The 15,010-nt window shown below is 50.4% G+C and overlaps 1 protein-coding gene across 1 annotated transcript in view; it reads right to left on the bottom strand.

Moving 5' to 3' along the window:
* The window catches only part of DNAH14 (dynein axonemal heavy chain 14), a 182,140-nt gene that overhangs the window by 2,977 nt on the left and 164,153 nt on the right, over positions 1-15,010 (bottom strand). Inside the window, exons 75-81 of the mRNA XM_053913105.1 lie at positions 11,103-11,330; positions 9,448-9,645; positions 8,486-8,685; positions 6,730-6,890; positions 5,532-5,728; positions 4,596-4,708; positions 3,509-3,648 (exon numbers count right to left, since the gene is read on the bottom strand). Of these exons, the coding sequence (XP_053769080.1) occupies positions 3,509-3,648; positions 4,596-4,708; positions 5,532-5,728; positions 6,730-6,890; positions 8,486-8,685; positions 9,448-9,645; positions 11,103-11,330 (1,237 nt within the window). The remainder of the gene's footprint in view (positions 1-3,508; positions 3,649-4,595; positions 4,709-5,531; positions 5,729-6,729; positions 6,891-8,485; positions 8,686-9,447; positions 9,646-11,102; positions 11,331-15,010) is intronic.

Below are 15,010 nucleotides of genomic sequence, written 5' to 3'. Positions count from 1 at the left end.
AGAACTGATTGAGCTTGGTCACAAAATGAAAAAACAAATGAAAGATACCCAAAATGAAATAAAGCAAAACATTTGGGGAACCAACAGTGACAGGAAGGAAAGCAGGCCTCAAATCAATGAGTTGGAACAAAAGGAAGAAATAAACATCCAACTGGAACAGAATGAAGAAACAAGAATTCAAAAAAATGAAGAGAGACTTAGGAACCCTTGGGACAAAGGATTGAAACGTTCCAATATCTGAATCATAGGGGTGCCAGAAGGAGAAGATCAGCAAAAAATTGAAAACTTGTTTGAACAAATAATGAAGGAGAACTTCCCCAGTCTGGCAAAGGAAATAAGCCCAGAGAGTCCCAAAGAAGCTGGACTCAAGGAAGCACACACCAAGGCACATCATAATTACATTGTCCAAAATTAAACAGAAGGAGAGAATCTTAGAAGCAGCAAGAGAAAAGGAAATGGTTGCCTACAAAGGAGTTCCCATAAGACTGTCAGCTGATATCTCAAGAGACCTTACAGGCAAGAAGGGGCTGGAAAGAAGTATGTGAAGTCATGAAAGGCAAGATTACATCCAGGACATCCAAGATTGCTCTATCCAGCAAAGCTATCATGTAGAATGGGAGGGCAGATAAAGTGCTTCCCAGATAAGGTCAAGTTACAGGAGTTCATCATCACCAAGCCATTATTACATGAAATGTTAAAGGGATTTATCTAAGAAAAAGATAAAAAATATGAACAGTAAAATGACAACAAACTCACAACTACCAACAAATGAACCTGAAAAAAGAAAAAAACAACAAAATCAAAAACTAAGCAAACAACTAGAACAGGAACAGAATCAGAAAAATGGACATCGCATGGAGGGTTTTCAGTGGGGAGGGGGAAGGGAGGAATGGGGGGGAAGGTACAGGGAAGAAGAAGCATGATTGGTAGGCATAAAATAGATGGGGAGAGATCAAAAATGGTATAGGAAACAGAGAACTCAAAGAACTTACATGTACTACCCATGGATGTGAACTAAGGGTGGGGAATGCTGGAGGGTTGGGGGTGTAAGGCAGAGGGGGAATAAAGGGGGAAAATTGGGGAAACTAATAGCATAATCAATAAAATATACTTAAAAGAAAAAAAATGACATTTGAACACTGGGAAAAGGCAGGCTCTTTTTCCTCTGGATTTACTAATCTGTCTGCAACTGTTTTTTTCCCTGATTGCATGGAGAAAGGCTGTGTGCAGCAGAAAAGAACCGTAGAGTGGAAACAGCTGAGAGCAGGCAGGCCCAGAGTGACACAGGACAACTGACCACCTGGATCCAGCCATGTCTGAAGCCAGACCCTTGGCGCTCCATTTGTATGAGCCTTTAACTTGCCCTGTTGTGCTTAACCAAGTCTGGATTGCATTCTGCATCTCGATACCAAGATACCTAACACAACTTAACTGTTCTCTTTGCCACCTGCTCCTCCTTCCCGTGATTTAATCCCTCCTGTGTGAATCTCCAGTTTAGTAACTGCATCTTACTTCTTGACTGTGTAGTGGCCCTGCCCAGAACCCCCCACCTGTGCTCAGAGTGGATGGCCGTCTCCCTACCTGGGCGGTCAAACCTGCCGCACTGGCTGCTGCATGAAATAGCCACCTAGACAGCGCGCCCGGCTCGCTGTCTCTGCTCATGCCGTCTGCCTTCGATTGTCGTTCTCAAGTTTCCCTAAAATTCTTAAGGCCCAAGAACCCATCTCTACTGGCGCAGCCTGCAGTGACCCTGCCCTGCTCTGAGTGCCTCTCAGAGGGCGGCAGGCTCCAGGAGACAGGACCCGGGTTGTGACCAGCTCTGTCTCTGCGGCGGCAGCTGTCACACTGTGGCCTCACCCAGGTGCTCAGTGACCGTCTGTCTGATGCTAATGTCTCTCCTGAGCTCCAGCCAGGATAACCGGCTCTTACTGTCATTGTTCCTATCTTCCGGACACCTCAGATGTGACTGCTCCTTGTCCATCTGCTCTCCATGCGTCCACTGCCTCGGTGGCCGACATCAGCCTCCACTCAGCAGCACTCCAAGCCAGAAACCCGGGAGCCACGCGTGACACCCCCTCCTGCTTACCCCACCCTCTTGGACATAGAGTCCCCCAGGCCTGATTCCTGACTAGGTCCCCTAGTCAACTACTTCTCTCCTGCTCACCAGCGCTGTCCTAGGCCACATCACCACCGACTGTGGCCTGGACAATAAAGCAGGCTCCTAAGGGACTGGCCCCCAGACTGTGGGGTTGTGCGTCTCCATCCACATGCCCCTCCCACCCATCACGTCATGATGTCCCTGGCCTGAAGCACGCCAGTGGCTCCCACGCTCACTAGGTGCAGCACCCTTAGCGTGTCCCCACAGGCCCGGGAGCCGGCCCGTGCCCATCCTGCCAGCTTCTTCCTACGCCGTCCCCTTCTGGGTCTGTCTGGCCGTAATGAACAATTGGTTCCTCTACTGTGCTTTTTTCCGTCTCATCTCGGGGCCTTTACATGGGATTCTAACACGAATGCTATTCCCAGTTCAGGGCAGTGGTGAGACGTGAATTTCCAAGTTTGACTAAGTTCAAATCTTGGCTTAGGCACTTATTTGCTGTGTGACTTTGGGCAAATTACTTAACTTCTCTCTGCCAAGGTTCTCCTATCTGAAAACAGGGATCATGATAGCAACAAATCCAGAAGACTGTCCTGAGAACTGAATGACTTGATATATATGAAGTCCTCAGAACAGTGCCTGCCACCCAGTAAGCACCACGTAAGGGTGCTCGTTATTCTCCGAGTATCCTGTCCCCACCTGGATAATACCTAACTGGTGGCTGTAAGTCTCATCTTAGAAGTTATTTCCTTAGGGGCCTTCCCTGCCCCTTAGGGTAGGTTCCCTGTTTCGTGCTCTGAAGTACTTCATTCACACATTCATTCAGGAATTCATCCCTTGACTCGTCACAAATTTATTGACAGCGTTTCAGGTGTGGAGGGCGGCACGCGGTGCTTGGGATACAGTGCGGAGTCAGCGCAGCCCTGGCTCCGCCCGCACGGAGCCTGCAGGCCAGCGCTGCCCTTTTCAGCTCCCACGGCTCCCGCCCCCGCGCCGTTCTGACCCCCACGGTTGGACGTCTGTCTCTCCTGCCAGACGCCTGTGCCGAGCAGGTGGGGTCCAGGACCCAGCAAACATTCATTCGCTCATTCGTTCTTGTTACATGAATAAATTCAGGAAAATGGCTGAGGCACAGAATCAACCCCTTGCAGAGGCCTTTGGCATCGTAAAATCAATGGCCTGGAGTTAAGATGAGACACCTGCCCAGGTGCAGGTGTGAGGAGACAGGGGTGAGGGAGGGGCGTGGGTGGGGAGAAGAGACTGCATGCAGGAGGCCCTGACACCTGGGGGCTGGGGCCCTGAAGCTACCCTATGGGCCTCTCCTCCGAAAGGGGAGGAGAGAGATTGGTGGTGGAAGGGCTGGGTGCCACCTCCCCGGCCAGGGGTGGGGCTGGTCCTGGTTCTCACGCTCACCTTGTGGAAAGAAGAAAGCTGGGAGCCAGTATCTTGCAGGAAACCCTCCCAAGAAATTACTCTCTTTATCCGTAGGGCGTCTGGGGTCAGGGTGCAGGGATGGAATAGAGCGCTTCCAAGCTGTGATAAGCCTCATATACCTATCGGAGGGCAGGCCCCAGGGCGGGGTGGTTAACGGCCTAGTAAGCGCACAGGCTCCGATGATGGGGCAATGTCCTCCACCCCTCCTAGCTTCCTCCTTTCCTTTTCACCTCCAACCCTCCCCAACTCGGGAACCCTGTCCTGGACTGGACTGGAACCCAGCTACGGCCTTAAAGCTCAGGAGACCATCAAGCAGGAGATGGCAGTAAGTTTGGGTAACGGCTCCAGCAGGAACCCTGGCTGGGCCTTGCAGAACCCTGGGGGCCATTTCCCAGAGCCCGACCTCTCGGGAGCAACAACGCTCACTTGTGGCTACTCGGCCAGAGGCGCTTTGGCACAGGCTGGGGAGCCTGATTTTCCGGGTTTAAATCTCAGTCCTGCTTCCTAGTGGTGGAACCTTGGGCAGATGACTTCGTGTGTTTGTGCCTCAGTTTCCTCGCCTCTAAAACGAGGACGGTGACAAATGACAGCACCAGATTCGTATCCTAGGGCCACCATGACAGCGACTCAGTTGGGGTAAAGCCCTCACATGTCGGGCACCACCGTGGGGCACTCAGCAAGTGCTAACCAACCACTGTCAGGCCTCTCAAATCATCTTGTTCTACGTACTAAGCACATTGCAAACTTACACGTTAGCTAATTCTTATTTCCTTTCATACCCTCCGGCCCTGCTAGTTTCACAGGACAGTGGCACGATGGAAGCAGAGATGTGCTGGTTCTGGTTCACACTCTGTCTCTGACAGGCAGTGACCTTGGACGAGACTCAGCTTCTTAGGTCTCCATTTCCTCACCCTAAACTGAAGATGAGAACTCCCCACCCTCCGTCCCCTTCCTTACTGCACACGTTGCTGGGAGAACCGAACAGGCCGAACACGTGAATTCTGTTGTGAACCGTTAAGCTCTAAGTGAAAACGAGGAAGACAAGCAATGCGGCCCTCATCCATACCGTTGGTGTATTTCCCTATAAGCCATTTTGGCCCAGGTGTTGAAGAAATTCAGTCGTTGGATGAGATCATTAACCCAGGAGCTTAGGGGTTTACAAGACTTGTAGGCGTGTTTCTGTTAGGATAGACAGACAGGCACAGAATGTTTTTCAGATTTTTTTTTTTCTGGCCTACAGAAATCAGTGGCTGCTGGGGGTGATAGGGGCAGGAGAGGCCAGAATTTTGCAGCTAGTACCCACCTCATCCCCAACTCCTACTTTACAAAATAAATGTTTATAGCCACCGGGCCTCCCCCATGTCCCTGGACACAGTGGGCCCTGGCTCCCAGCGGGCCTGGGCCTGCAGCCAGCTGTACTCGGAGCTGACGTGAGCCCTGAGCTGGCCTGGGTGCTGGGCACCAGCCAGCCGCCCCTGCCAGCTGGCTCCCCTCCTGGTGGACTTGTCCTCGGCCCCTCTACCTCCGTGTGCCTCCCGGAGGCCCGCTTCGTTGGCTCTCCCCAAACTCTAATTTGGGTTTCTCGACTCTAAAGCACGTACACCTTTTCCGAAGCACATACAGGCATATGCAAGCATGGGTTTTACATAAGTACACGTCTGTTTTCATAGTCCTTAAAAGTGACATTTTTCTGAAACTTAAAAAAACATTTAACACAACTGAGAGATCTTTTCGGTGTATCAGTGATAATTTAATGAGATTCCTACGAATAGATACTCAGTTGTTTCCAGCTTTATGCTATTATAAACAGCCCTGTGACGAATAGCTCTTCGGTAAATTCATTTAAGGAGAATTGCCAAATTCTCCACTAAGAGATTTTATTACTATATACTCGTACCAGCAGTATGGCAGCATCTTTCAGGGGACACACGACAGTCCTTCCCTGCCGCTGGGGCCTGCGCTTCAACCGAGCAAGTCGACGCGGGCCGCGGCAGCCGCTTACCTGCCACAGTGGAGGCACAACTGACTTAAGGAGAGACTCTTGTGTCTCCTCCAGTTCTTGGCTGAGGATGATCTCTCCTTTTATAGCAAGCTGAAGATCTTTCAAAGATTCGTGTATAACAAATAATAACTTGTCAAATCGTTCAATTTCTTGGTTCAAAAAGGCTAGTAAGACGCAATGGATAAAGGGGTCATAGCCTGGATTAAAACAAGAGGTAAAAATACGGTATCTTTCAGGTAAAATGGAGACACGTAGGGGTTGGAAGCGAGAGCAATTTCATTGGTCTAGAGCAGGAGCTGAAGACCCTCTTCTGGGGAAGGCCACTTGGTCACTGGTTCAGCTCCGTGGGCCACGCTGACCCGGTCACCACCACTGCCCCCCGCACTGCGGCGTGAATGCGGGGCAGTCGGCCGGACAACGGGCGGTGTGGCGGTATTCCAGCCTGACTGTGGGCACTCAGATTCGATTTCCTCGTAACATTTATGTATCACAAACTCTTCTAATTTTTTTCTTCCCCCACTAAAAACGGGTGAAAATCCTGTTAGCGTGCAGGCGGGCTGCCTTTGCCAGGCCCCGGTCTAGGTGCAGCGGGAGTGCTGTTCTGACAAGACTCTTGCTCAACGTTTGGTTCCCAAACGGATCTCTTTTAAAGGGTTAAAACATGGATGTTGACAACGTAATGGGGCAACTTACCGCAGTCCAGAACTTCAGGGCCTCAGAACTGGGCCTGGAGCCGACCCTGGATGCCCAGGTTTGCCCTGCATCCTCTGCCTCCCCCCCTGGCCCCCCCCCCTCCCCGCCCCCCAGCTCCCATCAGCAGTAGCCTGGACCTTCCTGCCCTGAGGCTGCTCCAGAGGCAGAGAGGCCAGGAGAGCAGGGGCCTCCACGCTTTTCAGAATCTCTCAAGCACAGCTACTGCTTTCTGTTGCTACGATGATTATTTCTCATTCTTAGTCTTGGGGCTATCACCCACCCTCCCCCCAAACCCGCTCCCCCAAACCAAAGAAACCCACAGCATCATTTTTCTTCTCTGCTCTTCAGCTTCCAGCTGGGAGAGAGAGGGAGGGGCCCAGCTTTCCATCTGCTCTGGGCCTCCTCACTGCCGCAGTGTCCTTTGTCCTGCTCCACGCTCCCTTCCTCCGGGGCGTCCTCTGCGGAGGGGCTGGGGGCACGGGGGAGGCTCAGGCCCCGTGCTCACCTTTGAGATTTTCACAAAGGGACTCCCAAATGGGGCTTGCCATGATGTACTTCAGCGTGTTCTGAGCCCCACTGCTTTCCTCCTTCTCCACCGTCAGCGGCAGCCGCTTCAGCAAGTCGGAGGCGATCCCCATCGCCAGTTTGTCCTCACTCCTCTCCTGGCTGCAAAGGGAGGAGGAGAGGGGTGATGTGTGTCCTGGGGCGGGGGGAGGGGGTCCTATTGAGTTCGGTCCCATTGAGGCAAACACAGCTGCAGGGACAGGACCACAAAACCGGGAGAGGGAGCCTTCTGGAGACCATGGCGTTCATCATACTTCACAGAGGAGAACACCAGTCAGTGCCCCTAAGACATCTCTGCAAGGACACAGGCGTTTTTGACACTTTCTTCAGATTTTTCTGCCGAAGTGTCGCCATCTGAATTGGTCTGCAGGCAGGAAATACCGAGACCGCAAGGAAAAGAGGCGGCCAGCAGACCGAGTGCGCTCAGGTCACCTCGCGGGGGTGTTCATCTGGGTGGCAGGAGGGCAGCGTGTGTGCGTGCAAGTCTGGGCGAGGCTGGTCTGGGTGCAGAATGGAGGAGCTCCTAGGAGCCCTGTAAAGAGGGGGACTCCAGGGCCCAGGGAGGACAGGCGGGGAGTGCGTGCACCTCTCCTGCACCCCGCTTGCAGTTCCTCTGCCCGCGGTGGGCACTGGTTTCCCAACAAACGTCCCAGATGTCACACAGAGAGCAGGGTGTCGTCCTTCGAGGTCAGTGAAAAGCCGGGAGCTACACTACGGTGATGCATCTGGCTCAGCGGCGCCGCCCCTCAGCGGATTGACAGCTCGCGGGGAGGGTCCCCTGTCCTCACTTTGTCGCCCGCTTCGCCCGCTTCGTTTCTGATGTTAAAAGTAGGGCTGCTCCGTGGAATCCATCCACGGTGGCTCCCAGTGTTGGGGAGGGAGGGATGGGATGATCCCTTTGGCAACATCAAGGGCATCAGCCACCGCGATGGTACTTTACAGTCACAGGCTGAGGAGCCCCGAGAACACAGGGGCGGGGCGTGTGCTGCACCACTGAAGCCTCAGCACAGCCTCGATGGGCAGACACTGCCTTCATTCAGGGATAAGCCGGAACAGGTTATGGAGGCAGCGTGACCTCGGACAAGGAGCTAATAGGAGGTGTCACTGACATGGGACTTTAACTGGCGTGGCTCAGTGGGTTGGACATTGTCCCACAAAGTCAAGGGTTGTCAGTTCGATTTCCGGTCAGGGCACATGCCTGGGTTGCAGGTTCGGTCCCTGGTTGGGGCGCTTGCAAGAGACAACCCACAGATGTTTCTCTCACACATGGATATTTGTCTCCCTCACTTTCTCCCTCCCTTCCCATCCCATTAAAATAAACAAAATCTTTAAAAAAATCAATAAAAGCAGGGCTCCCTCCTCTTGACTGCCCTCTGACTTATGACAGTTATTTTTCCTTGTCCTGTAGAAGTTAATGACTTTCCACATTTAAACGAACTCGGTTTAAAAACAGAATTCACCGGGTATGGTTCAGTGACTCACTCAGCAAAGTTTATTGAGCACCTACTACACGCCTGGGACTTCTCTGCGTGTGCATGTGTGTGCGCTGCCTTCTGTGTCATCTGGATAATTAGGTTTTTAAAGTGTAATTTTAGATTCTTTTCTTCTATAAATTCTGTACTGTATCTCCTCAAAGGGATATTTTAATCGTTTTTAATAATACTCTTTAACCTTTGACTGACGCCAGCGAGTCTTACCTGGCCATGAGGCTGGCCGGGGTGGCCCTCGGTTGCAGGGCAACGAGGTGATTGATGAAATTCTGGCTCTGGGTCTCCCTGAAGCCCCGCGTGGCCTCAGGGTGCAACCCTAACAGCTCGTGAGAGTCATCGTCAGGTAAGGCCTGGATAACCCGCACGTAATCCTTCATGCGTGCAGATGCTGGCACTGGCTGACGTAGCTGAAAATTTCAAAAATGTCACTTTTCGCCTAGCGAGGTGCGTACTTTCAGGAATGCATGAAGACAGTATTTGCCCACGACATTTTACACAGAAGGCTTTTCTTATTTGTAGGTGGTACGTTCCAGACACTTCTATCAAAAGCTCCCTGTGGGGCCACCACCCTGGAAAGTGCAGCTGCGTGACAAGCACAGCTAGTGTCCTCGTTGGGACGAGAGAGGAGGAAAGACAGAAAAATAAGGCCAGGGTGGTCCGATGCCCCGAGGCCTCAGTCAGTTGTGGGTACCCTAGAGAGTGGATACACTCACGCTTGCTTGAACCAATCGTTTTATTTTGGTAAAACCTACAGAATGAACGAGAGAGTGAGAGAGAGAGAGAGAGAGACGCCTTAAGAACTGACCACTCATGAATGGGTGGACGTGATCAAAAGCTACAAACTTCCAGTTATAAAATAAATAAAAAATTTTGAAAAAAAGGAAAGCTATTTAATGGGAGAAAAAGAGCTCTTTCTTCTGGTTTGCCAGCTGTGTGTCCTCCTGGTCAGGAGCTGAAACCAGTACTGGCTGGTTCAAGGCTCTGCAAGGCGAGCAGGGGTCTGGATGGACAAAATAATTCAGGCAGCAATGGTCAGTTGATTTTGTAATACTGAAAGTTAATACAAGCCACCAAAGGGAACGTTAAAACTGACTTAAGAGCAGAGTTCAAACCCTTCAGCAATAGTTAGTTTAAAATAAGTCACGTGAGGAAGTCAGCCCCTTTCTCACCTCCTCACTGGAGAAACTGAAGTCGTCTTTCAGCACGTCAGGATTGCAGAATTTGTAGAGAAGGGTGTTCAGACACTGCTGGTCCCAGGGGTCGGTCACCCGGCCTCCGTAAACCACGTCCCCGATCTGGTAGCGCAGCATTCGCCACGGCACAGCCGGCTGCTGGGTCAGGGCGTTTTCTAGCACCTTTATGGCAACCTTTAGAAAATCCACCCGTTTTTACTAGTTCCGTGTGTGTTTTCAGCTTGCTTTGAGGTTTTGACATGAACGCAACAACACTCCCACAGTCGTCTAGAAATCCCGGCTGCTAGCGCCTCGGAGCTGGGGGCAGGGGGGCCTCTGCGCAGCCCTGTCAGTAAGGAGGGGGCCTGCTGCCCGGTGGGACGCTGTGCTTGGACACAGCCCCTCACACGGGAGGGATGCCCCATCCCTGCAGTGCAGTGTCAGGCCACAGGGGACTGCCACCCTGACCAGAGTGACTCCTTAGCCCAGAGGGCTAAATCCGCCTCGACGTGCCTTCCCTCCAATGTATCTGCGGCCTCTGGGAGCTCCCCCAACCCAGACCTGAGCCGCAAGGGCAGGCCGGAGAGAAGTGATATACCCAAGAGATCTGGGAGCCAAAGAGAGAAAGAGCACGAGAAACAGATCAGAAAACGACATCATTTTTCCGTGAATGCGAGGGAAGGAAAAGTAACCAGGCGGTTTGTTTCTTTCCCACCGGCAAAGCTCCTCTGACACTGGCCACGCAAAAGGCATGGTGACCCTCCCTCTAATATACGGCTCGGGGGGTTTCTTTACCAATCTACTGTTTGCCCTTTGATGGAGCTTGGAGTAAGGCTTGGACCAGCGCCCAGAGTGCAGCTGCTCTGCGTCATGTTCTGCTTAGGGGCCGATACTCTGCCAGGCTGAGCGCATGAGCCTGAAGCCTCCTGTGGGAACGGAAAAGCCCTCCCAGGGCAGAGAAGAGATGGGAGGAGCGCCCATCTAAGGTGGCAGATACAGAGGCAGAATCAGAATTCCCCTCAGGAAGTTTTTCGGGTATCTGCTCGAACACAGACGTGAAGGGGCAGTCAAGGCCATGGTCAGGTGGGAACCCCACAGCTGGAAAATTACCCCGGGGAACGTTTAGCAGGTGCCGCCACCTGTCTGCTGTAGCGACAAGGCAAACACCCTGCAACAGTGAGCACCAAGAGAAGTTCCATATGGAGAAGGTAAAGGAGGACTATTGAGCTGAGCGTTTCCCTCCCGCCACGGGTCAGTGGGCTCTCTCTCTCGCTTCACGTGGTAAGTGAGAGCACTTCTGCAGCAATGTGTCCGTGTGAGGGGCTGTTCTGACCAGTCTGCCTCCTATAACTGCCTTTAACGTAGGTCCTGGTGTTTGCTCTCCCTTCCCCGGCCCTGCTTTTTTTGGCCAAGGGCACCAAGACCCGGAGAGGTTACCTAGCTTGCCCAACAGGGTAAATACTTGCAGAGCTGAAGGCAGTGGAGATGGGATTTGATTCCAGAACTGCTGGCTTCAAAGTCCACTCTCTTAAACATTCTTTTATTCACTTACAGAGCTCATTCCCAAGCGACCGGGGAAAAGGTGCTCGGTTTGTATTATACTCTTATTTATTTCTTGTTAGTGTTGATTCTGAAGATGATACCACACTTACCTGAAAGTCTGAAGAACTAAATTCATAATCAATATTCCATCCAAATATCCCATACTTTTTTCTTTCATTGACCACGGCATTGAAAAAACACAAGCTGAATAAAAGCTTTTTCCACCATGGTCCACAGTCGGGTTTTTCAAATATTTCTTCCGTCACCTCTCCACTCCCGCTGTATCCAAACATCTTAAGTAAATTGCTTTTCAGTCCTATGGGCTTTTCCACGGCGACCTTTGAAAGGAACGTGGGGGGACGGCAGCACGTGAGGACGGGCACAGCACGAGGACTCGGGGAGATGCTCCTGCAGCACGGGGAACGAGCGAGCTGAGAATGCAGCTTTTCAAGATTCAGTGGTGATCCAGCGAGTCAAGGCAATTCCTATCCAGACACCAGTGACATGTTTCACGGAACTAGAACAATTATTCCAAAGGTTTATATGGAACCACAAAAGGCCCCCAGAGCAACAGCGACCTTGAGAAAGAAGAACAAAGTTGGAGGCATCACGCTACCTAATATCGATCTACCCTGTAAGGCCACAGTAATCCGAACAGCATGGTACTGGCATAAAAACAGAAACATAGCTCAATGGAACAGAATAGAGAGCCCAGAAACAAACCTATGCCTTTATGGTCAATATTTGACGGAGGAGGCAAAAACATACAATGGACTAAAGGTAGCGTATTCAATAAATGGTGCTGGGAAAATTGGATTCATGCAGAAAAGTGAAACTAAACCACCCTTTTCATGCCACACACAAAATAAATCCAAAATGGATTAAAGACTTAAATGTTAGACCCCAAACCATAAAAATCCTAGAAGAAAACATAGGCAGTACAATCTCGGACATACCCTGCTGCAAAATTTTTTCTGACACATCTCCTCAGGCAAGGGAAACAAAAGAAAAAATAAACAAATAGGACTACATCAAACTAAGAAGTTTTTGCACAGCAAAAGAAACCATCAACAAAATAAGAAGACAGCCCGCAGAATGGGAGAGCATTCACCAGTACATCTGATAAGGGGTTGGGTTAATATCCAAAATTTATAAAGAACTTATAAAACTCAACACCAAAAAAAAAGAAACCAATAACCCAATTAAAAAATGGGCAAATGACCTGACTAGACACTTCTCCAAAAAGCGGACATTCATTTCATGAAAAGATGCTCAACATCAGTAATCGTCAGAGAAATGCAAATTTAAAAAACCACAAAGAGACATCACCTCACAGCGGTCAGAATGGCCATCGTCAATAAATCAACAAACAAGTGCTGGTGAGGATGCGGAGAAAGGGGAGCCCTTCTGCATGGAAAGCAGTATGGAGATACCTCAAAAAACTGAAAATGGATCTGCCTATAGCCCAGCAATTCCACTTCTGGGAATTTGAAGAAACCCAAAACACGAATTCAAGAGAATATAAGCACCCCTATGTTCATTGCAGCATTATTTACCATCGCCAAGATTTGGAAGCAGCCCAAGTGCCCGTCAGTAGATGAGTGGATAAAACAACTATGGGACATTTACACAATGGAATACTACTTGGCCATAAAAAGAAAATTTTACCCTTTGAGACAGTGTGGAAGGACCTGGAGAGCATTGTGCAAAGTGAATAAGCCAGTCAGAGAAAGACAAATACTGTGCGATTTCACTCGTACGCGGAATCTCAGGAATACACTGAACTAACAAGCAAGACAGAGACAGACTCAGGGAGAGAGCAGGCTGACAGCTCTGGGGGGCTTGGGTTTGCGGGGTGGAGGGATGGGGCACAGAAGGAGAACTCATGGACATGGACAACAGAGTGCTGATTGTAGGGGGTGGGGAGGGAGGAGGAAGGAGAGGGAGGAGGAAGGAGAGGGAGGAGGAAGGAGAGGGAGGAGGGAGGAGGAAGGAGGGGGAGGTGGAAGAGGGTTTGAGGAGGAATGGTAATGGGGAAAAAGTACAGTAAAAATAAACTACTAAAAAATAAAAAAATAAAAAACTTTAAGAATTCCCTTTGGTTGCCTTCGTCACTAGGACAGCTGAAGTGGGGCGGGGCAGAAGGTGAGGTGGGGAGAGTCGGTTGGGGGCTTTGTTGACAGCGTGGCCTTGAGGGTCTGAAGTGTCCCTCACTCGCAGTTTCCCTATACACACGTATGGTGTGCACACACACATATAGTTGTGTGGACATGCATCATGACATGTGTTGTGTGTGGGTACAGGGATACGACACATGGGTGTGTGTGCACTTGGAGATGAGTTTCTGGATTAGGGATCAGACTAGTTCCTTGTTCACGGAGTAGCTCTGGTCCCCATGGGGAGACGTGTGTGTACAGCGGGGTTCGGACCACGGGAGAGGGACTCCACTGGTGAAACTTGGAGCTGGGATGACCGGCTGGCAGAGCGGCCCCTCCTCCCTTCGAGGCAGACGCAGAGGGAGCCTTCTGCCCTGGAGCATTAACAGATCCTCTCTGGGGACGTGGCTCTGGGTTTTCACCACTCCCGGAGGAAAGCAAATGGTTCCCAGTTTATCCTTAGCAGGCGCACAAGCGGCTCTGACAGTGCATGGAAGATGGAGGGGCGCCTTCTACCTTCCAAGCATGTCCCCCCTTCAAGTATCCCATAGGGCGGGCCGCCGGCAGGCCTCCCAGAAAGCTCTGCCTGTGCAGAAATGAGGCAAGGTCTCCGAGCATCGTCCAGTCTCTGTGAAGGTCCCCTCGCTGAGGAAGCCTTTCCTGCCCACCCTCCCTCGGCCACCTGCGCTTCTCCTTCTGCCGCGAGCCTGGGGGCGCCTTGTGGGTGGTAAGGACTTGGACATACGCTGTTCAAATATCTTTCTTATACAGTTAACACAGGCATGTGGTAAGGAAAACAAGTAACAATATGAGAAAGAATATGAAACAAAAACACTAACGAACGGTGAGGCAAAGGGAGGTTTACAGTTGGGACTATTGTATTACCACCTGTTAGTTACTGTCTTTCTCACACACGACTGAGAACACACCTTCCCCTGCCCCGTGTTATTGTAAGATGTCCCGAGGCGTCCTGTACTCGGATTCTGCGTCCCCGGTGTGAGACACAGGCTGTGCAGAGTCTGGCTCCCACCGTTCCAGCAGAGTGAGCAACACAGTGATTGACACATGGCTCTGGGCTCGCAGGGTCAGGAATAGCACGCCACCTAGGGGTGGCTACAGACATTTCACTATCTTTGCTTCTAAGTAATACTTTCCCTCTTTTTATCTTCTTTTGTAAAATTTCTACCCCCTTCTGTGTTCTATTTTGGCATTCTGCTTTTTACCACAATCACTTCATGCTCTCATATCATGAAATTTTCCTTTAGAATTTTATTTTTGGTGGCAGCATACTATTCCACTGTCTAGATATACCGTAATTTATTTGGTCTTTTCCTAGAAGTGGGCCACCTGGTTAAACCGTAAGACTCTTTATACAGGTTGCAAAATTACCTTCTTTCCTGGATTAGTGTCTTTCTGACATGAACTTATGTGCAGTGTATGAGAGTGGTCCTTGCATATGATCCTTAATATTACTGATGATATCAGAACAATCTTTATTTTAACCTTTGCCAACTTGATGGGCTACCAGGGGTGTCTCGTTGTTTTGATATGCATGTCTCTGGTATCTCGAGGCTGAATTTTTATCTTTTCATGTATCTATTGACCTTTTGTGTCCTTCGCCCATTTTTATGGAGTGTTGCTGGTGCCTTAATCATGTGCAGGTGCTCTTACAGGAAAGTTATCATTATCATCTCTAGCTGCATAGACAACGGTATGGAAACACCTTGTAAGGTTTTCTGTATCTATTACAACCACATCAAAAATGTTTTCCTTGCTACCTAGGACTCCAACTTTTGTTCAATCAGACACTTGATTGATTAACAGAATTGACCACGTCTTAGTATTTATTCAAACTCAATGAT

This window comes from Desmodus rotundus, chromosome 10 (genome assembly GCF_022682495.2).
Source record: "Desmodus rotundus isolate HL8 chromosome 10, HLdesRot8A.1, whole genome shotgun sequence".
Classification (NCBI taxonomy): Eukaryota; Metazoa; Chordata; class Mammalia; order Chiroptera; family Phyllostomidae; genus Desmodus; species Desmodus rotundus.
Note: the sequence above shows the minus strand (reverse complement) of the source record. Positions and strands in the feature narration are given on the sequence as shown.